This window comes from Hemibagrus wyckioides, linkage group LG17 (assembly GCF_019097595.1).
Source record: "Hemibagrus wyckioides isolate EC202008001 linkage group LG17, SWU_Hwy_1.0, whole genome shotgun sequence".
NCBI lineage: Eukaryota > Metazoa > Chordata > Actinopteri > Siluriformes > Bagridae > Hemibagrus > Hemibagrus wyckioides.
Genome location: NC_080726.1, coordinates 3,671,404 through 3,696,965, shown reverse-complemented (window position 1 = coordinate 3,696,965; position 25,562 = coordinate 3,671,404). Strand labels below are relative to the sequence as shown.

At 36.9% G+C, this 25,562-nt stretch overlaps 2 protein-coding genes across 2 annotated transcripts in view; one reads left to right on the top strand and one right to left on the bottom strand.

The window, feature by feature from the left end:
* Window positions 1–1,584: 1,584 nt before the first annotated feature.
* rhoga (ras homolog family member Ga) lies at window positions 1,585–4,382 on the bottom strand. The gene is made up of 2 exons (XM_058412925.1): window positions 4,145–4,382; window positions 1,585–2,352 (listed from the first exon to the last, which is right to left on the bottom strand). Exon 2 carries the CDS (start codon window positions 2,327–2,329, stop codon window positions 1,757–1,759), a length of 573 nt encoding a protein of 190 aa, XP_058268908.1. The 5' UTR covers window positions 2,330–2,352; window positions 4,145–4,382; the 3' UTR covers window positions 1,585–1,756.
* Window positions 4,383–10,514: 6,132 nt separating this feature from the next.
* Window positions 10,515–25,562, top strand: part of stim1a (stromal interaction molecule 1a) — a 51,297-nt gene continuing 36,249 nt past the window's right edge. The window contains exons 1-2 of the mRNA XM_058413396.1: window positions 10,515–11,016; window positions 13,004–13,135. Coding sequence (XP_058269379.1) covers window positions 13,024–13,135 — 112 coding nt within the window. The 5' untranslated portion in view covers window positions 10,515–11,016; window positions 13,004–13,023. The remainder of the gene's footprint in view (window positions 11,017–13,003; window positions 13,136–25,562) is intronic.

The following is a 25,562-nucleotide window of genomic DNA, read 5'->3' as shown; positions in this document are numbered from 1 at the left end:
CTTATCTCATTTTCATACAAGTGAGCATTTGAGGGTTAAGAGCCTTGCTGAGGAGCCCAGCAGTGGGTGGACCTGGGATTCAAACTCACAACCTTCTGAGCCCATCACCTTAACCACTAAGCTACTAATCCCCACGTTTTTCGCAGTGCTGCCAGACTGTATATGTTCTTTGCACGTTACACTTTAACACTGTTTAAATGCTGCTAACAACTGCTGCTATTATATGTGTGCAATTGTATACAATAATCCTTTTTGTTTGTGCGATGGTGCAAAGAGACTAGTTATGGTCCACTGCACTATTTAATATATCTGTCCTGTAGCATATTATATTGTCTGTCTTTTGTCTTGCACTGTTTGCACCATGTTGCATGCTATGCATTTCCTGTGGCTAGTCTAACTTACTTTTAAGATCTAGTGCTGTTTTCTATAGCACTGTGGTCCTGGAGGAAGTTTTTTATATCACTCAATTAATCCTCTGAGATATACACTATATTGCCAAAAGTTTTGGGACACCCCTCCAAATCATTGAATTCAGGGGTTGGGCTCTGCCCCTTAGTTCCAGTGAAAGGAACTCTTAATGCTTCAGACCAAGACATTTTGGACAATTTCATGCTCCCAACTTTGTGGGAACAGTTTGGGGATGACCCCTTCCTGTTCCAACATGACTGCACACCAGTGACCAAAGCAAGGGCCATAAAGACATGGATGAGTGAGTTTGGTGTGGAGGAACTTGACTGGCCTGCACCCAATAGAACACCTTTGGGATGAGTTAGATTAGAGTGGAGACACGACCTTCTTGCCTAAGATCAGTTCCTGACCTCACAAATGCTCTTCTAGAGAGGAATGGTCAAAAATTCCCATAAACACACTCCTAAACCTTGTGGAAAGCCTTTTTCAGAAGAGTTGAAGCTGTTATAGCTGCAAAGGGTGGGACAACTCCATATTACATTCATGTGCATGTAAAGGCAGATGTCCCAAAACTTTTGGCAATATAGTGTATATGATCAGAAATTTGGCATTAATTTACACATCATAAATATAACCGAATTTCTGGATTAACTTCTGCAGGGTGAGTGAAATCTCAGTCAGCTGGTCAGTTGTGCTGCCTGAATTTCATTTAAGTCCCACTCACAGAATGCTGTATACTGGAAACCATCACCACCACTGATGACTAACTGACCACTCACATCTATTATCCCGATGATTCAGCCACAAAATGTGAAAAATTAGCGGTGAGTAATTTCATGTGTGTTTCATTACAAATCAAGAAAGGTGGTCATAGGACAGTCACAAGCAAGGGATCATGGGACATCATCTGAGAATTGAGGAGTGCATCAGTACTACGGTACATAAAGAATGATGAACAAGCAAGAGATGAGAAATGGTCAGAAAAATCCATTTGTTATTTCATCTTTCTTAGTAAGTGCGTGTGATGGTTTAAATTAAGCTACGAAAATACTGTAAATAGGAACAAACAAAAATAATTATAGTGTGTCCCATTTGGCTGCACATATTTAGTTAGGAACTGGAGAGATGTGGCTGAGGTTGAGGAAGCCAGCATTCACACATGTCTCACTCTCAATCTTAATCATAGAAGATATTTTAATCTATATATAAACTTTAAAAACAAATGTATTAAATGGGAAATAATGCAAAGGTTATCTTGAAGTCCATGTTGTAGAGAGGCTCATAACTGAGTCCTTAGAGTTTTTTGTACAATGATGTTTGAAAAAAAATCATCTTTAGTGATAAATCTTTATAAAATGAAACAGAATTTTTTACGCTCAGGTTTCGGATTCAAAAAGGCATGGACAGCTTCTTCGAATACTTCCTTCACCCCCTCCTGGTTGAGAGCTGAGCACTCGAGGTACTTGACAGCTCGGATTTCTCGAGCCAGAGCCTTTCCTTGCTGCTCGGTGACAGGAGTCATTTTCTGTTCCTTTAATTTTTGCAACATTTCCGGATCCTCTCTGTGGTCTTTTTTGGTTCCTACTAGAAGAATGGGTACATTAGGGCAGTGTTTCGATACCTCCGGATACCACTTCAGCTTGACGTTCTCGAAAGAGGTCATACTGGAGATGGAGAAGCAGATGATGAAGATGTTGGTCTGCGGGTAGGATATGGTGCGCAGGCGGTCGTACGCTTCCTGACCGGCCGTATCCCAGAGATTAAGACTGATGGGTTTGGATTGCACTGTGATCTCTGAGCTGTAATTGTCAAACACAGTAGGGATATACTCCTTAGGAAAGGCATTGGTGGTGTAGGAGATTAGAAGGCAGGTCTTCCCCACAGCTCCATCTCCAACCACCACACACTTCATGCTCTGCATTTTGGTCCAACTTCTTCAGGCACCTAAAAAAACAAAAAAAAACAAACAAAAAAAACATATATATGTGAATTAATAACATTTTAACTATTTAAACCTGAGTTTTGAGCTCATAGTTTGAGGATCAGAGTTCTGGAGTACTGATTAATTAATTAAATGTATTAATTATTTGGAGTTAATTAATCTGAGTCAATACACTTTATTTATACAGCACTCTTTATGCATTTGAAATGCAAAGACATTTACAGTGTAAAGCAAAAAATGTCCATAAAAATAGGATAATAATAACAATAAAAAATGAAAAATAAATAAATGAATAAATATAATAATAATAATAATAATTATAATAATAGCAGTAACAATGTAAAAATTTACCAAAGTATTTAAAAAAAAATGACTAAATGTAATGCCAGTAAATGCAATTTAAATAATAATTGTTAGTAAAACACTTAAGTGCTTTTTTTTTGCTGTTGTTGTTGTTTTTCTCGGTATTTAGTATTTTTCTGCTATATTTTGTTATATTTTATATTTTGTTATTTGATATATTTTTTGTTATATTTTTTTTTACCCTAATTTGGGTATTTTAGTATTTTTGTTATATTCCTTCCTATTTTATCTATTACCTGTGTTTGTGGATGCTGCTGGAAACTGTGAATTTTCCTTTGGGATGAATAAAGTATCCATCCATCCATCCAGTTTCCACCCATACATCCAGTTTCCACCTATCCATCCATCTATCTTTTGTTTTTACATCACTGATAGATATTTAATGGCAACCTTGCAGATTTTTGGCCTAGAAAAACACATATTACTTTAAAGTATTATACATGGATTTGGGAGAAGGCTAGCATGAAGATGATCTCCAAAACTGTATGATGTAATTAATTAATTAATAACTAATTAATTATGATGTCTAATTAATTAATGGCATGTTGACTGAGTTGAAAGCCACTCATGGCATTTCCTCTCCTGCCTAAGTGACGTTTGTATTTGCATTTATACAGAAATTATTTCTTTCATTTATGTCTTTTGTACTGATATGATCGTCGCCGGACAGCATGGAATCTGACTACAGACTAAATTGATTAGACTTGATCTTAGATCTGTTTTACTACACAACATAACTAACTACAACAACCAGGAACTTGATGAAAGCGTGATGTTCGCCATGTGAGACAGTCTACAAGGTTTTAGTCATCTCTCGGCTAGTTTTAGCACTGAACTTCTCTGGTCTTGCACAACACTCCTCAGGCAATGTAGATGTAGACATTTGAGGAGGAACTCAGCAAAACTTAAAGAGCTTTTAATGGAAAAACATGTGGCAGCATTTCCACATCGTTTTGATGGAAATAGTTTCTTAAAAGTAGTGGGTGGGGTGTATTATTGGCTGAAAACCTGATCATTTGTTTTTACTCTTTTCTAGAATTCTGCCGCCATGACACCCGACAGGCTTTAGAGATTTTTAAAATACATTCGAATTTTTTTGTTGCTGTTGTTGATTCATATAGTACACAAGCATTAAACAGAGGAAATGTAAAAAAAAAACAACAAATAAATAAAATAAAATAATAAAAAAATTATAGACCCAATGGCTTAACACGCACATCTTTTTGCAAGGCTTTTGTCATATTAGAAATAAATAAATTAAAAAAAAATAAATAAATAAATACATAATACTCAACTACATTTCTTAACAAATATATTTAAAAGTTAAACAATAATTTAAAAATTTTCCCACCCTGGTCCTGGTATTGTCTTATCTCATCTCTATGTAAAGCTTACACTTATATATATTTATATCAAAAAGCTTTAACATACCCAGAGGTGATCCTGTGTCTGTATCTTACGCCGCTCAATCTGTGCTGAATTCAATCCTCCAACAATAAATGGGTCCTTCACACCCACACCGCTATACAGCCATGTCAGCTACATTCATTTGTGTCTTCTAAACAGAAACATTGCGGTGACTGAGTAACGCAGTCATTTTGAGGAAGCAGTCTGTCTCACAAGGAGCTTTTTTTAATAGTCTCCTCTTCTGCATAACAGGATTGCAAAATAACTAGAGTAAAGGCAACTGGGTCAAAATAATTCGGCAATAGAACACGGCAGGCACTGTGAGGTTTCTGTAGAAAGTCTGTCTTAACGGACACGTCTGTAGCGTGAGGAAGGAGAATGTGCACTTTGTTGGTGAAGCTGCTGTTTGAAACGAGAATTCTGGCTGAATCGATTCGTTTGAGTCGCACCAGTTGATTCACCATATTCAGGATATTAGAACACATCCTGTACATATTTCAGCAACATACTGAGAAGATGTGCTTAAAATTTATGTTGTGTGTAACACTTTTTTCAGCCGAGTCCATATCAGTGTTTCTCACTCTTTTTAACACTCTCTCCTATTCGATTCCTGAATCATGTGCTTTAAGTAAAGAATCAATCACTCTGAGTCATGCTGCTGTAGGAAACACATCAACTCTGCATCATTCCCGATAGCAGCATGACACAGAGGGACTTCTTAACTTTCCTTAAGTTATTTCAAGTAATTTCAGTTTGTGTTAACGAGAGAGACAGTGCTGTCATGAACAGATTACATCCTGTTATATTACATTACCTATGTTACAGCAGCTATAATCTCTCATTCTCTTACCAGCCTCTCTTCTCTTCTCTTCTCTTCTCTTCTCTCTCTCTCTCTCTCTCACTCTCTTTATATTAATAAGAAAAAACAACGTTTCATGTTACAAAGAAACCCTAAAGTGTAATCTCCTCTGTCCTGAAGATTAAGACACTGCTTTCCTTCTGACTGACACTGGAGACTCCTTCCAGTAAAAGTTAAACAAGCATCATCTTACAGGAAACAGCATGATGTCAATGATTACATGCAACATCACTTTCTGATAGGTGCCCTTTTCCAGAGAAGCTTACATATATCTCATCTATACAGTTGAGCAATTGAGGGTTAAGGGCCTGGATGAAGGGTCAAACAGTGGCGGTTTGGTGGTCCTGGGATTCAATCTCACAACCTTCTGATCATTAATCTTCATTTCCATCATCATCCGCCATCATTTCTCCAAATCAACAGTTCTTTGTCTTTGGTAAAAAAAGTTGGACAGCACTGATTTAAACCTAATAATAATTGGACTTTTTATATAATAATAGTAATAATAACAATAACAACGATAATAATAATAATTATTATTAGTAGTAGTAGTAGTAGTATTAAAAAATATAATGATAATAATAATAATAATAATAATAATAATAATAATAATAATAATAATAATAATTATTATTATTATTATTATTATTATTATTATTATTAAAAAATATATAATAATAATAATAATATGCACCTTACTCATAAACAGTTATACTATATTCATATATCACCAGTCATTGTTGTTATTCATATTCTGTATTTATTTTATTTTATTTTATTTTATTTTATTTTATTTTATTTCTTTTAAAGTCTATTTGTTTATTTATTTATTTTACCATTCTTTTCCTATTCTATTTTTATTCCATTTGACTTTTCCATGAGTCTTTTATATATCTCAGGCAGTCATAAAAAGCATTGTCGTACTGTGTATGTGACTGATAAAATATGAGTTTGAATTTAATAATCCTCTCATTGATTCCTTTCAGTAATCATTTGACCCTGGTCAGGGTCAGTGTGGGGGCGGGGAAGAAGGATTGACTGCTTACATTTTCTCAAAACACAAATCTCGAAGGTCTGCATTATACATTGAGCTCCTGCACATTTTATTAACATTTCAGTGTTGTGTGTCTGAAGATGGGTAATGCACACGACTGCAGATCGAACATGAGGTGTAACAAGTGACCTGCACCTAACACCACACACACACACACACACACACACACACACACACACACTTACTACTCGTTCACATTCACATTTAGGAACCTTGCTAGTTCACTTGCATGTTTTCAGAAACCAGCAACATGGGAAGAATGTTCCATACAGATGGATGTAAGGTGGCAATGATAAAGTAGATAGATAGATAGATAGATAGATAGATAGATAGATAGATAGATAGATAGATAGATAGATAGATAGATAGATAGATAGATAGATAGATAGATAGATGGATGGAGGGATGGAGGGGTGGGTGGGGGGGTGGATGGATGGATGGATGGATGAATGGATAGATAGATAGATAGATAGATAGATAGATAGATAGATAGATAGATAGATAGATAGATAGATAGATAGATAGATAGATAGATAGATAGATAGGTGGGTGGGTGGGTGGGTGGGTGGATGGATGAATGGATGAATGGATAGATAGATAGATAGATAGATAGATAGATAGATAGATAGATAGATAGATAGATAGATAGATAGATAGATAGATAGATAGATAGATAGATAGATAGATAGGTGGGTGGGTTGGTGGGTGGATGGATGGATGGATGGATGGATGGATGGATGGATGGATAGATAGATAGATAGATAGATAGATAGATGGGTGGGTGGGTGGATGGATGGATGGATAGATAGATAGATAGATAGATAGATAGATAGATAGATAGATAGATAGATAGATAGATAGATAGATAGATAGATAGATGGGTGGGTGGGTGGATGGATGGATGGATGGATGGATGAATGGATAGATAGATAGATAGATAGATAGATAGATAGATAGATAGATAGATAGATAGATAGATAGATAGATAGATAGATAGTTTGCGCTGCATTTCATGTTCTCTCTGTTGTTTGCATGAGTTTCCTCTGATTCTCCAGCTTCCTTCCACTTCTTAAAATTAAATTGCCCAAGAGTGTGAATAATAATAATAATAATAATAATAATCATTTAGGTTTTATTAAATATTTGTAAATATGTAATTACTATTTACAATATTTATAATCTATATACAAAAATATATATTTCATAATTTTTAAAAATTATTTATTTGAATGAATTGTGTGATCTGTCTCTGTAAAGAAATATGACAGATGTTGGAGTAAAATTCTTCACTTTTTGTTTATGAATAAAATGTTTAGCTTTACACATATTTAAGACAAACATAATTTTTTCATGTCTTCATAATAAAAAGTAAAAGAATATATGATGTATTATTATTGAAGAGTTCAGTGGAAGAAATAATAAGCAAGCAAATAAATAAATAAATAAATAATCTTTACAGGTAAATAATAAAAGTTGCTTTTCAAAGGAAAACATTATGTTAAAAAGTTATTTTTAATACTTAAAATTAATTATTTAAGTGTCTATTCTCGATCAATGTAAAATGTATTTCTTTATTAAACTCTTGTAATTTGAGCTCTTGTACAGTAGAGGGCAGTGTGGCAGCATTTACATTGAAACTCCTTGCAGTCCAACACACGATATGCAGCAGGTTTCTTTTACTACCCGTATTCCGGACTCTGGTTAGCGTTAGCGCGACATACTGATCAGCAATCTACCAATTAAACAGCAACAGTGTTATCTACTATCCAATCGTGATGAAGAAGGGAGTGTTTCTAGCCAATCATATCTAGAAGGCGGGATTAAATTAAATGCAGGTGGGAATAGAATAAGCGTGTTCGCTGCAGTCACAGTTGCCATGTCCACGGTTTTTACGCGTAATTGTGCCACTTTTTTAACCTTTTCACCACTTTTCCAGCAGGTTTGATGTTACGTGTTTATGAATATTAGTTATATTAATTATCTGTAATGATGTGTCTTCATCACGTCAAATAAGTGAACATTTTCTTAATGTAAACAGTGTGTACTCTGGCTAAATCAAAGGATTTTCTTAATAATTATGAAAACTTGAAAATGCAGCAGGCTTTGGTGATATTGTGTTAGTTAGGATGATACTAGGGTTTCTGCAATTTGCATATTCATCAAATTCAATGAGCATTGTTTGGAATTTTGAATCTTTTTAGTGATGCAGTTCATTTGACTCAGCTCACCATGAGAGTCGACTCTTTTTCTTAAACTAGTTCAATATCATTTTTGTTCCACTGGAAGTTTGCAATATACTTTTCTAATAAACAAAATAACATATTGGATTTCATTTGTCTCCAGCATCCTCGTGGTTGGTGTCGAGTTTGACGTGTTCTCCCAGTTGTCTGTAGTGGATTCCTTCAAGGTTCCCTAGTTTCCTCCCGCCTCCAAGAAACATGACAATAGATAGACTGGCTATGATCATTGCCCTTGGATGTGTTTATGATGCTCTGTGATGGATTACCATCCCATCCAGGGTATAAACGATTCTTGGAATCGACTCCATCAGATTCTGACCAGGATAAAGTGTTTACTGAAGATCGTATAGCCTACACTACATCCTTTCACAGGCGATGCAACAGATCCCAAACATACAGCATTTTCTGTAAATTATGACACAAGTCTAAAGAAATGACTTATATATCAATAGAGTTGACTCAAATCGCCAACTCGTTTATGAATGACACATCATCATTACTCTACATTCACGCTATAAATAGATGCGCTGCTTGTGGTTTGTCTCTTGTGGGTGTGAAGTAGCATCTGCTACTGTTGTAACTAGTGAAGTGTTATTTTTCCTCAGTAGTAGATATATGTATGGGCAAATGTATGTATGTATACACTGATCAGGTGTACATTAACATTATGACCACCTGCCTAATACTGTGTTGATCCCCCTTTTGCTGCCAAAACAGCCCTGACCCGTCCTGCACTGTGTATTCTGACCCCTTTCTATCAGCACCAGCATTAACTTCTTCAGCAATTTGAGTAACAGTAGCTCGTCTGTTGGATCGGATCACACGCCTTGACCGCCCATGACCCTGTCGCTGGTTCACCATTGTTCCTTCCTTGGACCACTTTTGATAGATACTGACCACTGCAGACCGGGAACACCCCACAAGAGCTGCAGTTTTGGAGATGCTCTGATCCAGTGGTCTAGCCATCACAATTTGGCCCTTCGTCAAACTCGCTCAAATCCTTACACTTGTCCATTTTTCCTGCTTCTAACATCAACTTTGAGGACAAAATGTTCACTTGCTTATCATAACAAAATCATACACAGTACAACATGTAATGAAATGCTTTTTACGAATGTCCTATAATGGAAATAAAAATGTACAACTTGAATATAAAAATATAAGAAATAATTTAAATAAAAATGTAAAAATAAAATATAAAATATAAGAAATACATTAGAAAACAAGAATAATCTAAAATAAAAAGAATATAAGAATAGAGTACAAAATATTTAAAAAGACTATCATTATACAATATATAAAAATAGAAATAGAATAAAAATAAGAAGTGAGAGTGAAATGTACAGTGGGATGGGTGGATTAATGGGGACGAAATATAGATATAAGTTGAAATATTGACATGGTTAAGGTTAAAGTGTCCTGTATATATATATATATATATATATAGATTCAACAACAATTTCTGTTCCTTCCTTCAAGGAAGTGGTATTTTTCTAACCTGATGTTTCATGTTAAATGAGAAGTTATGACAGGATATGATGAAACCATGGTTATAATCATGATTGGGAAACTGAAGAAACATCAGAGTACCATAGGTTTGGTCTGATGAATCATTTGAGACTAATCTACATCGAGTTGAGAAAGCTCAAATGTTGGATTGTCACTTTTGGATGCTGTTTCTTAAATGTGCTTAAAAAATGAACTCAGGTGATTTCTGAACTTAACTTCTATCAGGTTGAGGTCAGGACTCTGTGAAGTTCCTCCACACCAAACTCACTCATCCATGTCTTTATGGACCTTGCTTTGTGCACTGGTGGAACAGGAAGGGGTCATCCCCAAACTGTTCCCACAAAGAGCATGAAATTGTCCAAAATGTCTTGGTATGAAGCTGAAGCATTAAGAGTTCCTTTCTCTGGAACTAAGGGGCCGAGTCCAACCCCGGAAAAACAACGCCTGAATTCAATGGAGGGGTGTTCCAAAACTTTTGGCAATATAGTGTACCGACTCGAAGAGCCGACTCAGAGGAACCGACTCGTTCCCGATCTGAACATCACAAATTAATGATTTTAGCTTTCTTGCCATCGTTACTAATTCATTATGCTCGTTTATTTAAAGCAAATAAACCTATATATATATATATATATATATATATATATATATATATAGTAATTGAATTTGGAAATATTCACTGTGCAAGGGTTTTTTTTCCTCTCGAAAGATTTGGCAACCCTGTCTGCGGTCTTTCAAAAAAGCGTGCTAGTGAGGAAGCGGGGGCGAGTGTGAGGGGAAAAAGAGGACAGATAGACAACCTGCTACAACCTGTCCTTAAGTGCACGCTGAATTTGGACGTCTGAGGGATTTATGAAAAGGAATAGCACACGTTTGTTCTGTTATTTCCTGAGTTTAGCTGGATAAATCCTATTTTTTTCCCTCCCCAGTCTTGGCTGGTGTACAGGCACTCCGTACTGATCCATTCCAATGCAGGTCGAGCTGAGCTGAACGCACTGCACTGAGCTGAGCTGTAACAAGCGACGAGCTGATCTTATCTCTTATTTCTGAATTAAACAAACACAAGGACTGCTTTTTATTCAGTCTAACAAGCGGCCAGTCTGTCAGCTGTTTTTTTTTTGCAGTGTGTCTCAATGGAGAACTGCGGTCGGGACTCTCCTGGGAGCTGGAATAGGACATAAAGAATCCTGTGGGTTTTTAGATCTCCGAATAAAAAAGTCGACGTAAATCTGAGGTATTAAACTTCATACCATTTTTAAAAACATAAATACTACCATTTTCTGTTGTCTTTGTTAACGTAAGCGCCACGTTTTTCCCGTGTACCTCGGTAATTTTACCCGTTTTAATCTGTTAGCTCTTTGCTAACGCTATACTCCGTATTCTTAGTAACTCTATTATTTTAGATTAAATTACGGTTGGTGCTAAAATCGCGAGCTAGTAAGTGAATGTCAGGGTTGCCAGATTGAATTCAGTAAACTCCTCCTTGTCAAGACTAGTACTATTAATTAAAAACAATCATAGCCTCTGTTGAACACGTATAAATTTCGCACTACATTGTGCTGAAATGCAACTCTGTCCCATCGCAACACAACTTTCCATTTCAAACCAAAATCTTTAAATAATCCAACGGGATTGGAATTTTTGACGCGTGATGTAAAAGCGATACAATCTGGCAACGCAGCGTTGTGTCATGGCGTTTTTTTCTATTAGCATAGTTAGCTTAACGTTAAATGTCGTGATGTGTCACTGTGATCCCATGGTTCGGCTTTTTTTTTTTTTAGCGTTTGTCGTTCAAGCTAAAAGACTTTTCTTTTATGTGCAATATTTATTAAAAATAGAAGAAATGAAGTTTATCTAATGACACCGAAGGAATCGATAGCTTTGTGCTGAAGGAATAGCAGCACAGATAGCTGAGCTATCCTTGCTAGCTTGCCAACTAATCCTCTCAGGTGGATGAGTGCTTTAGTATTACATAAGCATTTTGGAAGTTGTTTGAGGAAAGAATTTATTTTCTATAAATATTAAGTTTAATACACAAAATTACACTCTTTGTAAGGGCAAGAAAATATGAAGTCTCTCTGTCTATCTCCTCAAAAGATTACAATTTTATTAATATTACAGCTTATTCTCAAATGTTATAGAATTTAAAGGAAGATATGTCAGTCATAATATTTTATTATTTAGACAAAAAGTCATAATATTTGAAGAAAGTGATTATACCAAAAATAAAATTCATTCCTGAAATAATCAATTCTCTCACACAGTCTCTCTCAATTTCTCACACAGCGGTTCAAATCCTTCCACAGCATTAAACGTGGCTATACACGGATAAAAAGTACGTTTTATTTTTAATGAATTGATTAGAATATGCCTGTGTTATGAGAGGAATAAAATACTTCTGGTTTGAGGGAAAACGTCCGGTTTTAAAAGTAATTGCAAAGCATTTTATCAATATCGATATAATGACGTAACATACTCGTTATATTAAATATTTTAAAGTGCTGTTTATTCAGTAATTAAACACTGTTCCTATTACAAACCCTACAAAAATGGACAAAATACCTGATCCTTGTGTAATAACGACTCTTAATTTTCTAAAACCACACCTCGGATACGCTGAATAGCGTTAAAGTGCAGTCGACGTCTGTTTGTAAGTAAATATAGATTAGTGTGATTGATATATTTTTATATATACTACTATATCGTTTCACACACAAGCTTAAAGTGTTAACCGTAAACAAAGTAAAGGGGGATATTTAACATAACTTGGGTAACCCTGAAATCAAAGTTTTTTTTCCCCCTTGTGTCTTTCAATGTCTTGGGAAGTTCTGGGAATCGCCAAGAGATTGAACCGATCGCTCAAAACATCTATTAAAGATTTAAAATAAGAAGTGGAGTAATTACAGCACGTTATAGGGCGAGGCCTTTTTACACCCGATCACACAAGCATGGCCTTTATTCACATTCTTCACAATTCATCAGTATTAATGGTCCCAGTGATCCTGTTTTCATATAATAGCGTCACACTGAGTGTTTCTTTTCTTGCCTCATTTAACAACGATTATTCAGTCCAGTCGGACTCGGCTTGAATCCGTCTTGTAGCGAGGTGAACTTTGGAACCGAAATGTCAGTTCGTTTCATGCCAGAACAACTGTCAGACAATATGGCTTGGTAGAAATGCCGATTAAATATAATCTGCTCCAAACGTCTCTCCTCCGCAGATCAAGCCAGAAGACTCGCTATGGATTTCAACAACCTGGCAGCTTTGTGGATCGTCTGTTTATGCGTGCTCGGGGACTGTCGAGCCGACAAGCTCAATCAAGCCACTACAGAGCCTCAACAATTCGACAATGGTATGTCAGCCATGCACTTTTTAATGTTTTGGTGGGAATGTGAATGTTGTTTACATCAGGGCTTCCAAAAAGTTTTCGAGCCAAGGACCCCGAAAAGACCCGAAGGCTTCATGTAATTAACTAGTCGTCACTTCAGATGCAGAACATCCCTGTCTGTCAGTTCCAAGTAGACTGTATAGAGTATTTAACGATTTTAATCAAAGCTGAAACACTGAAGAGCTCTGTCTCTCTTTGAAACTTTCCGCCATCGTCGTGATTTGTGTCATTAGCTTCGTCTTTAAGCGTAAAGCTTAGACATTACTTTCGTATGTATTTATTAGATACACAACACAAAACTTTCTATAGGAGTAACAGCTACACGAGAGGGTTTAATATGTAATAGGAAAACAAGTCACTGTTGGGGCTTAAAATAATCTAGAATAGATTATTTATATCCATTGTTTAACAGAGGATGCTATTACTAGTGTCAAGAGTAAATGAACCCTGCAAAATGTACACCATTTAATATAAATTTGGCTTAATTTTAATATGGCTTGCCCAGATGTGACGTCCAGTAACATTTCAAAATATTAACACTCAAAATCCAATTTTCCAAAACTTCGGCTGAATTTGTGTTGTGATTTTTTGGAAAATTTTTGTTTGTTAAATCGCAACCACTCCTAATATCGCTGAATTTCCCAGAGAGACTTCACACAGCTTAACACTTGAAAGTGCCTGATTTGTGTGCCGCTCAAAGCCTTTTCCAAAACGTTGGAGCGAACAGAGCCGTAGAGTCCGATTTAGAAATTGTTCAGCGTCTAAATGTGGCTACGCTGAGAATAGACGGGATGCACATTCTCCATTAAGCACACTGCCTTCACTGAGATCATGGCAGTTTGTCAAATACAGCAGGAGCAAGGCATCATGGTTCGGTTACACTTACTTACTCTATCCTGAAAGCTAGATGTTGTGTCTTTGTGGTCTAGTGAGCTGCGCATTTAAGTTCAATGTAATTCATATGTAATGCAATCGCAGATGGATAAAATTCCATAATTGTGATTTAAAATCGGATGTCGATGGTTTCGGCTCTTTCGAGATACTCTGACGCATCGTTTTTTAAGAATCAGTAGGTTTTCCAATTCAGGAAAGTCTTCAAGACAGTGTTTTTATTCTTATATGACAAACTGAGAGCTTGGTGATTATTTATAGCTACTATAACACGTGAGAACAGGAACCTGTATTGTGGCCATTCAACAGTTCAGCAATAAAACTAAACAAATTTCACTATCCGTTAAACAAGCTAGTGCAAACTCTTAGGCTGTGTATTTATTCAGAGTCATTCTGTAATAAATTAAAAATTGTGATGGTTGCTGTGGTGTCAGAGAAGTAACACCAGTTCACCACTCTACATCACTGATTGTTTTTCTAAAACAGCACAAGATGGTGTATTATTCCTTACATTCAATTTTCCATTCAATTCAACTTATTTGTATAGAGCTTTTCGTATAGTATATACTAGAAGTATAAAAACATAGAAATCATAAAGTTTGAAGCTACTATTTTATCCCAGTCTATTCATAATGAGAAGCCTGAGGTGATGGTGGTGAAAATTCCCTGAGATGATATGAGGAAGAAACCTTCAGAGGAATGAGGCTCAGAAGGGTACCTCATACCCATTTGGGTGAATTAATTAACTAGTTAGTCCTAATTAACTGGGACTGAGTTTTATTTTTGCATCAGCTTAATCATCTTTTTTAAAATCACATTTTCATTAGCATTTTTATAATAATGTACAGGAACCTGTTGATTGAGTGATGAGCATTCTTTAGGATTTGGTCTTTTATACTTGATTTTATTTCAGCTGTAGTATAAATCTCGTGACTGGCTCATGTATAATAATCTTTAGACTGAGAGTTTGACCTGATCCAAATTGAACCGAACCTGAATTTAACCTAACCATCGTATCATTTTTTTTTTTTAATACAATTGCTGCTCACCAAACCTAAATTCAACTTCAAAAGCATCGACACCCACCATTCATCACTACTGAGTCTATTTCCCAAAAATATTAAACACGCAAAACCTCTCGAGAAATGACTCACGGCCTCAGCGATGTCTCCTTTCCCTGTCGATGTGAGAGAAGAAGTTTCATGGCTGATATCCAGACTGCTGTAGGTTTTTTTTTTTTACGGAAACAGCTGGAACGGAGCCCAGGTGTTGAGTGATATTACGACATCGGACCCGGTCGAGGTGTCTGACGCCGGGTCCCTGGTCTCTCACTCGTTAAAAAGACATCACTGACCCTGTAGTCCGAGTTCAAGATTTATTGGCCTTGGCTTAATAGCATAAAAAGTTAAAATGTCTGTGACGCTGATTGATACAGATCACAGTCAGGTACGATGGAAGGATCGGGTACAAATATTAACATTCTGTTATTAAAATTAAGACATAACGATGTATTTAACATCATACTCTCCTTAGAGAAGGTTGTTGATCTTAATGGATGCCCGGTTTGTTCACATAATTTAGCACTAAATTTTACTAATACAAAGCTCCATGTTGTGCTGTTGGAGGAAAATAATAAACGATAAAACCTTAAAGGGATTTATTTTCTAGGAAAAGTACAGTTTCCCGAAATAATCCTCCTTTTTCTACTGGAATTAACGCTCAGTTATTAGGGAGGTGCATTAAAAAAAAAGTCTATTCACAGTTAACATTAACGTTGTGTGAAAGTACACAGAACAAGTTAGTTCCTGTTATCATTCCAGTCATTTCCTCACCATCCCTTTTTTTTTTTTTCTTTTCTTTCCGGTTAAGATAATAAGACTGAAAACCACACACGAATTCCTGAGAATCTTCAAGCATGTTTCCTTCGTCTTCTGTCTGCTGTTAAAAAGAAAGAGCCGACAGAGGAGACTTATCTCCTGAATGCTTGAACACTTTCTCTTTAATATTCATCTTTTAAATATTTTTGGATTATGTGACGTACATGTAAAGAGTTTGCTTCAATCCAAACTTACAAATTCAAAGTCAGATTTTTGGTGTTTTCGTTGAAACCCTGATGTTATTCAGTTATTAAGCTTCATACTAAGCGTTTAAAGGTTCTCCAATCTGATTGGTCAGAAATTGTGCTTTTGTGTAACTTGTATGTTCAATATGAAGTACGGTGCTATATTGTAGTATGCTGGTATACACACTGATCAGGCATAACATTATGACCACCTGCCTAATATTGTGTTGGTCCCCATTTTGCTGCCAAAACAGCCCTGGTCCATCCTGCACTATGTATTCTGACACCTTTCTATCAGAACCAGCATTAACTTCTTCAGCCATCTGACCAACAGTAGCTCGTCTGTTGGAGCGGATCACACGGACCAGCGTGATCAGTGTATTATAATATGTAGTTTTTCGTTAGTAGACCTTTTATTTAGTTTAGTAACGGTCACAGGAAAGTCACTAGGACAGATGAGTTTGCGTTCTGGTTTCTTAGTAAAATTACAGGCTTATGGGGTTTTTTTGTGGGGTTTTTTGCAATAATGTGGCTATAACATCAGTGAGAACAGGAACTCGCTCGTCTCTTTGACTTTACACAGCATTAAATCTAACTATACGCTTAAAATGTATGATCGTTGTTCATTAATAAATTAAACAGTATAATCGTCTGCAAATTGCTATAAACCGCAGTGTTATACTCTAGTTTGCACCGTGCCTCATCACTCCACCCCAGCGTGCCTTACTGTCCTGTTATATAACTGTTATACTGTATAAATCTCCTGCTATCCCTTTAGTATCTGTAGGAATTTCTATATTAAGTGTTTATAAAACGCAAATTATTCTGAAAAATTAATCCCATTCATTAATATTCATACGCAGGCCACCGGCGCTCATTAATATTCATTAGCTGACTCGAGTAAGCCCCAAATGATTGTTTTTTGCTCATCTGCTCTGTACAAGTCTGAGAAATATCCTGAGAGGGCTGGAAGAGATTTGAGATGTTTGAGGTGTAGGATTCAGGGTCAGCGAGGTAGAGTTAGCATTTGCAGATTTGTTTGCATGTGCAGTGATGGGAAAAATCAGTGTTTTAACATGTTGTTCTAAACCTGGAGAGAAATCTGCTGATTGATTGATTATTCAATGCTGCTTGCAAGGACTTGTGCCACAAAAACCTCTTTCACTCTCTGACTTGCCCACCCACTCTCTCTCTCTCTCTCTCTCTCTCTCTAAAACACACACACACACACACACACACACACACTAAAAAATAGCCATTATTTGATTCTGTACGATAAAAAAATAAGCCGTATTGTAAAGAAGGCACAAGTTCGATTTCCTGTCACTCACAGCGACCCTGGATGATTTTGAGTGTCTGTGAGCTCATGGATTCAGAAGGGGGCGGATAGCGCTCTCCTCCACGTGTTACGCTGCCCTGTGATTCAGCAAGAACATCAGTTGGAAAAAACGTGGTTGGCTGCTTTCACGTGACTCAGAGGAAGCATGTGATTGCCTGAACCCTCACAGGTTGTTTACTGGTGGGTGAGAATTGACCAGAAGGGAAAAAAAGAAACAGGAAGTCAGAGGGAGTATTAAGTCTCAAATGACATACTACACTTACACTACGCACTATGTATTCTACCATCTTGCGCATGAATGTTCGAAGGGTCGTATTGTCTCAAAATAGCTTGATCATTACAAGATTTTCTAGAGGGAATGATGGAAGAGCTGTAACTCTATTCATCCTTTCAGCACGGGATTTAGTTTGGGAGGGATATGAAGGTGTGATTGTTAGTCATGTTTAAAGCTAGTTATCAGCTACTGTAGCTACTGACGGTTTGTTTAATGGGGCCTATAGGCAGCATTTGACTGGATGAAACTGAGCAAGTGGAATGAAAAATGTCAGCGATTTATCAGTAAAAGTATAATTAGAATATCATCAAATCACCTTTACTAGTGTCTGCGATCCTGAGAGATTTGTACAGAAATTTTTAAAATCTTACCTGGCAGTGGGCAATACCATGAACAAGGAGGTGGTTTGCCCAAAGCGAGCCTCAGCCATTGCACTTGGGCTGTGCAACTCTGAGTTTAAAAGCCATCTAGCAAGGATAAAGGCCTATATGATCCACACTGAATGGGATCCTTGCTCTTTTTAAGAAGGGCAATTGAGGTTTGATTAAAAGTAGGTGGTAGTGAGCCCTGGTCTAAGGATTCATGAAACACACCAAGAAGCAACAGTTCCAATTTATCAATAAACTTTTTATAAAACTCAACTGGAAAACCATCAGACTGCATTGCCCTAATTGAAACTATGATTTCTTCAAGAGATAATGGAGAGTTCAAGTCCCTTAAAGTACCGATGACAGGAATATAAGTACTTTGAAGGAAATCCTTGAAAGCCATCTGAAATACAAAAAAAGCTGCTCATTATGACATCACAAAACATTCTAGCTTCAGTGGTTCATTAACGTTGATAGAAAAGACAAATTAAGACTAGTTAAACTATTACTGCTTAACCCTAATATTATTTTTAAGTTGCTATCTTAATCTTCTCTAGCTGCTGTGACGAGCGGCGTATCATTTTATTGCCTGTCCAGCGTTATACTGCATTATGATTTTAGAAAGCACTGTTTGTACTTATACACTTCCTCTGCAATCCATCTCGGAGTGTCAGACGTGTAGTGGAGCCTGTCCTGCTGTATGTTAGAGGAACTTGGCTCAAAGCGAGTTTGATCACATCCAAGATCTGTGAAGTTTTCCCCGAGAGCCTCGTCCTCCTGCCCTTATTTACCTTTTGAAGATTTTTTGGACTTGATTTCATAAATGAATTAATCTTGGGAAAAAAAAAAGTTCGACACTATGAGAAAACATATGAATTACAATGACATATGAATATAAATAAATTTAACTTGTTTGATTTTAAACTTTTTAAACTTTGGTATTCAAAACCTGAATTTTAGAATGCAAAATTATATATAAATTAATTATAATAAATAAATAAATAAATAAATAAATAAATAAATAAATAAAATCTTTTTAACTTGATAGAAATTCTGTTTTATTTTGTAGCACTGATTTAAAACTTATTTCATGATTTATATTTTAAAAATTACATAGATTTATGATAATAAATAAATTAAATCTTTTTTAACTTGATAGAGATTTATTTTATTTATTTTTATTTATTTATTTTTTTACATTTTTTAACTTTGATTTAAAACCTGAATTTTGTAATTAAAAAAGTACATACATTTATTAGAATAAATAAATAAAATCTTTTTAACTTGATAGAGATTTTTTAAAAAATGTTAACACTGATTTAAAACCTGAATTTAAAAAATTACATGAATAAAATTATAAATTTGTTTTGATTTCAGATTTCTCTCTCTCTCTCTCTCTCTCTCTCTCTCTCTCTCCGTCTTTAAATGAATCTTGACCTTCAGACTTGAGAAGGCAGGGACTTGGACAGGAATCCTCTCCTACTGAACACCTGGACATATTTTTTCACTAGATAATATTTGATGCGTAGCAAATTCACTCAGCGCAGCATTTTCATACGGTAGATATACAATGGTTAACTTTGTTCTTGGCCACAATACATATATAAATATCATACTGAGATATCTTACTGAGGAAGCATGCTACAATGATGGATGATAACCAGCCTAAACAACACAGAAATGGCTGAGGGACATCGAATCAGGTTTAAATCTTTAGATTTGTTTAGAAAAAAACGTGTCTGAATTAAAGGTGACGTCAACATTTAGCTCATGTCTGGCCAGACGTTTGTCGATCAATCATTAGACCTGTATTAAATAATAATATTAATACAAAACCAGTGTTTGGCTTTTAAGAATATCGCCTTTACATGAGAGAACTTGTGTAAATATTCCTCACTGAAATGATTTATAAGTTCATTTGGAGTTATTTTCTTGAACTGTGTCTTTAATTTTGGGAAAATTAAATTTGACCGCACACCAGGCGCCAGTGAGTGTGTTAATAGTTGATCTAAATAATGTACACAATACAAGAGTTTAATTAAGATGATGGACTGCAGAGAATATGTGCTGAATTAACATCTGGTGTGAATTTTATCATTCGAAATATCCGTTGTTTTGTTGTCACAAGAAAAGCTTGAAATATTATAGCTAGGTTTGTAGACTTGGAATAATGTACAAGTATGTGAATTTAGTTCCTGGAGTGTTTATAGTAACTTGAGTCTCAGAGCCAAGGTTGCATCTTTGAAAATTGTCATAATTTGTGAAATATAACTGTATAGGTTCAGTGTTGTGAAGCAGTTAAAGATGGAGTAGTTGTATTTTTGTTTATTTTATTATTTTTGGTTTTATTGGTTTTATGGCTGATTGGGGTGTAAAATAGAATAAAATAGAAAGGTTGCAGTTGTGACCTCAGCATTAAGTGCCTGAAAACTTGTTTGGAAAACTGACTTGTTTTTCTGGAATGCTTCTTTTTGTTTTCTTTCTGTTGATTATTTTACATGTGCTTTACAGGTCACTGTAGGTCCTGGGGGTGGAGCCTTGTGATTAGGGTTGGGAATGGCATTAGTGGACTTGAATAAAATTATTCAAATGTCAAATGCAACTATTAACATTTTATAGATCTAATCTAACCGGATGGTCTTGAATTTTATTTACTTTTTTTTATTATTATTATTATCATTATTATTATTATTATCATTATTATTATTATTATTATACTACACTTATTTTCAGAAGAGGGAGGAGCATAGAGTGACTTACAAGAGTGGAGGTAGGAGCACACAGGTAGACTACATCCTATGTAGAAGAGGCGATCTGAAAGAGATTAGTGACTGTAGTGGTAGTGGGAGAGAGTGTAGCCAGACAGCATAGGATGGTGGTGTGTAGGATGAATTTGATGGTCTGTAAGCAGAGGTTAAAGATAGAGATGGAGAAGAAAACCAAGTGGTGGAAGATGAAAAAGGAGGAATGTTGTGCCGAATTTAGACAGAAGTTGAGGCAGGCTCTGGGTGGTCAGGTAGTGCTGCCAGATGACTGGGAAACTACAGCAGAAGTGATCAGGGAGGCAGGAAGAAAGGTGCTGGGTGTGTCATCGGGAAGGAGGAAAGAAGATAAGGAGACTTGGTGGTGGAATGAGGAGAGTGTACGAAGGAGATGGAAGGAGTACTTTGAAGAGCTGATGAATGAGGAAAATGAGAGAAAAGAAAGAGTAGAAGGGGTGAACTCTGTGGAACAGAAAGTAGATAAGATTAGAAAGGATGAAGTCAGGGAGGCTTTGAAGAGGATGAAAAGTGGAAAGGCAGTTGGTCCTGATGACATCCTGGTGGAGGTCTGGAAGTGTCTAGGAGAGGCGGCAGTGGAATTTTTAACTAGTCTGTTTAACAGGGTTTTAGAGAGTGAGAAGATGCCTGAGGAATGGAGAAGTGTATTAGTGCCGATCTTTAAGAATAAGGGTGACGTGCAGAGTTGCAGCAACTATAGGGGGATAAAGTTGATGAGCCATACAAGGATCTATGGGAAAGAGTAGTGGAAGCTAGGTTAAGGAAGGTAGTGGAAATTTCTGAGCAGCAGTATGGCTTCATGCCCAGAAAGAGCACAACAGATGCAAATTTTGCTCTGAGAATGTTGATGGAGAAGTATAGGGATGGTCAGAGAGAGTTACGCTGTGTGTTTGTAGACTTGGAGAAAGCGTATGACAGGGTGCCAAGAGAAGAGCTGTGGTACTGTATGAGGAAGTCAGGAGTAGCAGAGAAGTATGCCAGAGAGGTGCAGGACATGTATGAGAGGAGCAGGACAGTGGTGAGGTGTGCTGTAGGGCACAGAGGAGTTCAGAGTGGAGGTGGGACTGCATCAGGGATCGGCTCTGAGCCTCTTCCTGTTTGCTATGGTGATGGACCAGTTATCAGAGGAGGTCAGACAGGAGTCTCCTTGGACAATGATGTTTGCAGATGACATTGTGATCTGTAGTGAGAGCAGGGAGCAGGTGGAGGAAAACCTGGAGAGGTGGAGGTTTGCGCTGGAGAGAAGAGGAATGAAAGTCAGTCGTAGTAAGACTGAGTACATGTGTGTGAATGACAGGGAGGGAAGTGGAACAGTAAGATTACAGGGTGAAGAGGTGAAGAAGGTACAGGAGTTTAAGTACTTGGGGTCAACAGTCCAGAGTAATGGAGAGTGTGGGAAAGAGGTAAAGAAGCGAGTTCAGGCAGGTTGGAATGGGTGGAAAAAGGTGTCTGGACTTCTGTGTGATAGAAAAATTTCAACAAGAATCAAGGGGAAGGTGTACAGGACAGTGGTGAGACTGGCCATGCTGTATGGTTTGGAGACAGTGTCACTGAGACAGAGACAGGAGTCAGAGCTGGAGGTAGCAGAGCTGAAGATTTTGAGGTTCTCTTTGGGAGTGACAAGGTTGGACAGGATTAGGAACGAGTACATCAGAGGGACAGCTCATGTTGGACGTTTGGGGGACAAAGTTAGAGAGGCCAGGTTAAGATGGTTTGGACATGTTCAGAGGAGGGAGAGTGAGTATATTGGTAGGAGAATGTTGGACATGGAGCTGCCAGGCAGGAGGCAAAGAGGAGGTATATGGATGGAATAAATGAGGATATGAAGCTAGTGGGTGCGAGTGTTGAGGATGTAGAAGATAGGGATAGGTGGAGAGAGATGATTCGCTGTGGAGACCCCTGAAGGGAAAAGCCGAAAGAAGAAGATTATTATTATTATTATACCATTTAAATTTTAGCATTAAAAGATAATTACAAACTAATTTGAAACACTTGATGTTTTCAAAATGTAAAAACAAAGTTTATAGCTGATTAAAAAAAAGTTAATAAAATATTTTTTTATGTCCATAAAAGAATCTTTTTTGTATTAAAAAATGACCTGGCATGAAGGTGCCTGTGGATGTGCTTTAAATCTTGATTCTGAACTGTTTTTAGAAACCAATCATTGATAGCGATGCTTTGATGCTCTAGATTTTAGAGAAATTTCGAATGAAAGCAGAAATGACTCCGATGCTCGTACCAATATTTCTTGCCACACACTTGCCACAGCTTGACTCTGTGGTTTATAGTTATAGAAAAAAAAATGCAGGCATAGCTTTTAGGTTTACCCCTGAAAATTTGTAGCTTGCCATTTATGGTCATGCAAAGAGTTTTTGAAGTTGCTCTCCATGTAGACGTTTCCAAAAATACGTACTGCGCCCTTTTCGCTGACTTGACGCACCTCGTCCTGACCTCTAGCACATGACCAGTTAGTTAATTACTACTGAGTCACACCTCGAGTCTGATCTACGAGTTGCTCGCTCCAGCAAGACGTCCGAGCTCGTGCCCGATCCCTCGAGGTCACGTTCCTGTCAGCAGCGTAATGTCAGCTGTGCTTCACTGTACACCTCCAGCCGAGAGCTAGATCTATTTCCGCTCTGTGTGCTGGCCTTCATGGCCCAGGAAATGCAGGGGAAAGACTGCTGATCCTCCAACTGCTGCTTGTTTCATAACAGTGACCAGTCAGAGGGCCACCTGTAACATGAGAGATGTCTTTTAATCCAAAATGACCTAAACTTTCTTTGTGGCTAAGATATGTTGCATTCAAGAATTAAAAGATTAAGAAAAACACATAGATGAATTAGCGCTCTGGATAAGAGCGTCTGCCAAATGCCAGAAATGTAAATGAAGGTGAAAGGTTAACATTAATGGAAGGAGTCTCCATTGTCAGCATTCACAGGAAATCTCTTTATGTACCATTTCTTTGTCTAATCAACTTCAATAAAGTTGTTCTGATGGTTTAAAGTGAGATAAATAAGATTTTACCACTTTTTTGTGATACAAGAGAAATAAAACACCTCAGGAACATGCTCTTCTAAGACCCTTGGAGTGTTTTATCCCTTACATACCAACAAAGAATAATTTGAGCTCATGATTTGATGAGAAATCGTCAAGGATTTCAGTCATGTTAGTTGATTTTATTTTAAAATGTTCATTTTACGTGAAGGCAAAAAAAACAATCCCTTAATTCAATTCAAAGTGTTCCCTATGTAGTTAATGGTTCCTAGCTTCAATTAGTAGTTATTAAAAATAGTCAATAGTAATTAATTAATTAATTAATTAATTAATTAATTAATAGTTTTTTAAAGCCGTTTCTGCTTTGAGTAGACTTACGAAGAACCTTTTTTCTCCTCCCCCAAAGCATGTGACTTCAGAGTGACCGTCCACTTGATGGTGGTCTGCATAAGCTCCCATGGTTACAAAACAGCTGTACAGATTTACCCTCTAAAAATAGGAGATGCCTAGTTTAAGTTAATACCACGGCTGAGCCTATATTTAGCTGCTGTTTGTTGTGTGAGCTCCACTACCAGATCTGTATTTCCACGAGGTTCTTCAGAACACACGGGTACTCTAACACTGATCGTGGAAGTTCTCACTTGGACAGTCCAGTGATTCCACTCGCTCTGAAAAAATGTACTGAGATCAACAATTACTTTAATGAGGATCTTTCCAACACACTTATGTTGGAAAGGTTAGTGGTCAACGAGTAATGTTTTATTTTTTTGCTATCTGTTATCAACCTGAAGAGGGATGAGTTCCCTTTTGTGCGTAACGGAGTACTGTAAAATGATTCAAAATTTTTTTCTTGAGTGTTTGATTCACATCCCAGGAATCATCACTCTATTAATATGCATGTAATTAATTACACAGTTTGAACACCAGAGTTCTCTATCTGCACAGCCCAAAGATTCAAAATATAGAGAGCGTGCTGACCGAGAACTCCAGATCTCATTGACCGTGTTAACAGTTAAAACTGTAAAGGTTAAAAATACACTCTATTGCCAAAGGTTTTGGGACACCCCTCCAAATCATTTCAGGTGAAATCAAGTATTGTTTTTCAGGGGTTGGGCTTTTTCCACTTAGTGAAAGGAACTCTTAGTGCTTCAGCATACCAAAACATTTTGAATAATTACATGCTTCCACCTTTGTGGGAACAGTTTTGGGATGACCCCTTCCTGTTCCAACATGAATTAGAGTGAAGACTGCGAGCCAGCTCAAAACTGGGATGTCTGCCTTTACATGCACATGAATGTAATATGGAGTTGTTTGCCGTTTGCAGCTATAACAGCTTCAACTCTTCTGGGAAGGCTTTCCACAAGGTTTAGGAGTGTGTTTATGGGAATTTTTGACCATTCCTCTTGAAGCGCTTTTTTGAGGTAAGGAACTGATGTTGGAGGAGAAGGCCTGGCTCGCAGTCTCCACTCTAATTCATCACAAAGGTGTTCTATGGGGTTGAGGTCAGTTAAGTTCCTCAAGTTCAACTCACTCATTCATGTCTTTATGGACCTTGCTTTGGTCACTGGTGTGCAGACATGTTGGAACAGGAAGCGGTCATCCCCAGACTGTTCCCACAAAGTTGGGAGCATAAAATTGTCACAGATGTCTTGGTATGAAGCTGAAGCATTAAGAGTTCCTTTG

What these genes read in the sequence shown, in the direction of transcription:
- rhoga (XM_058412925.1), bottom strand. Translation starts at nt 2,329, where the DNA reads ATGCAGAGCATGAAGTGTGTGGTGGTTGGAGATGGAGCTGTGGGGAAG.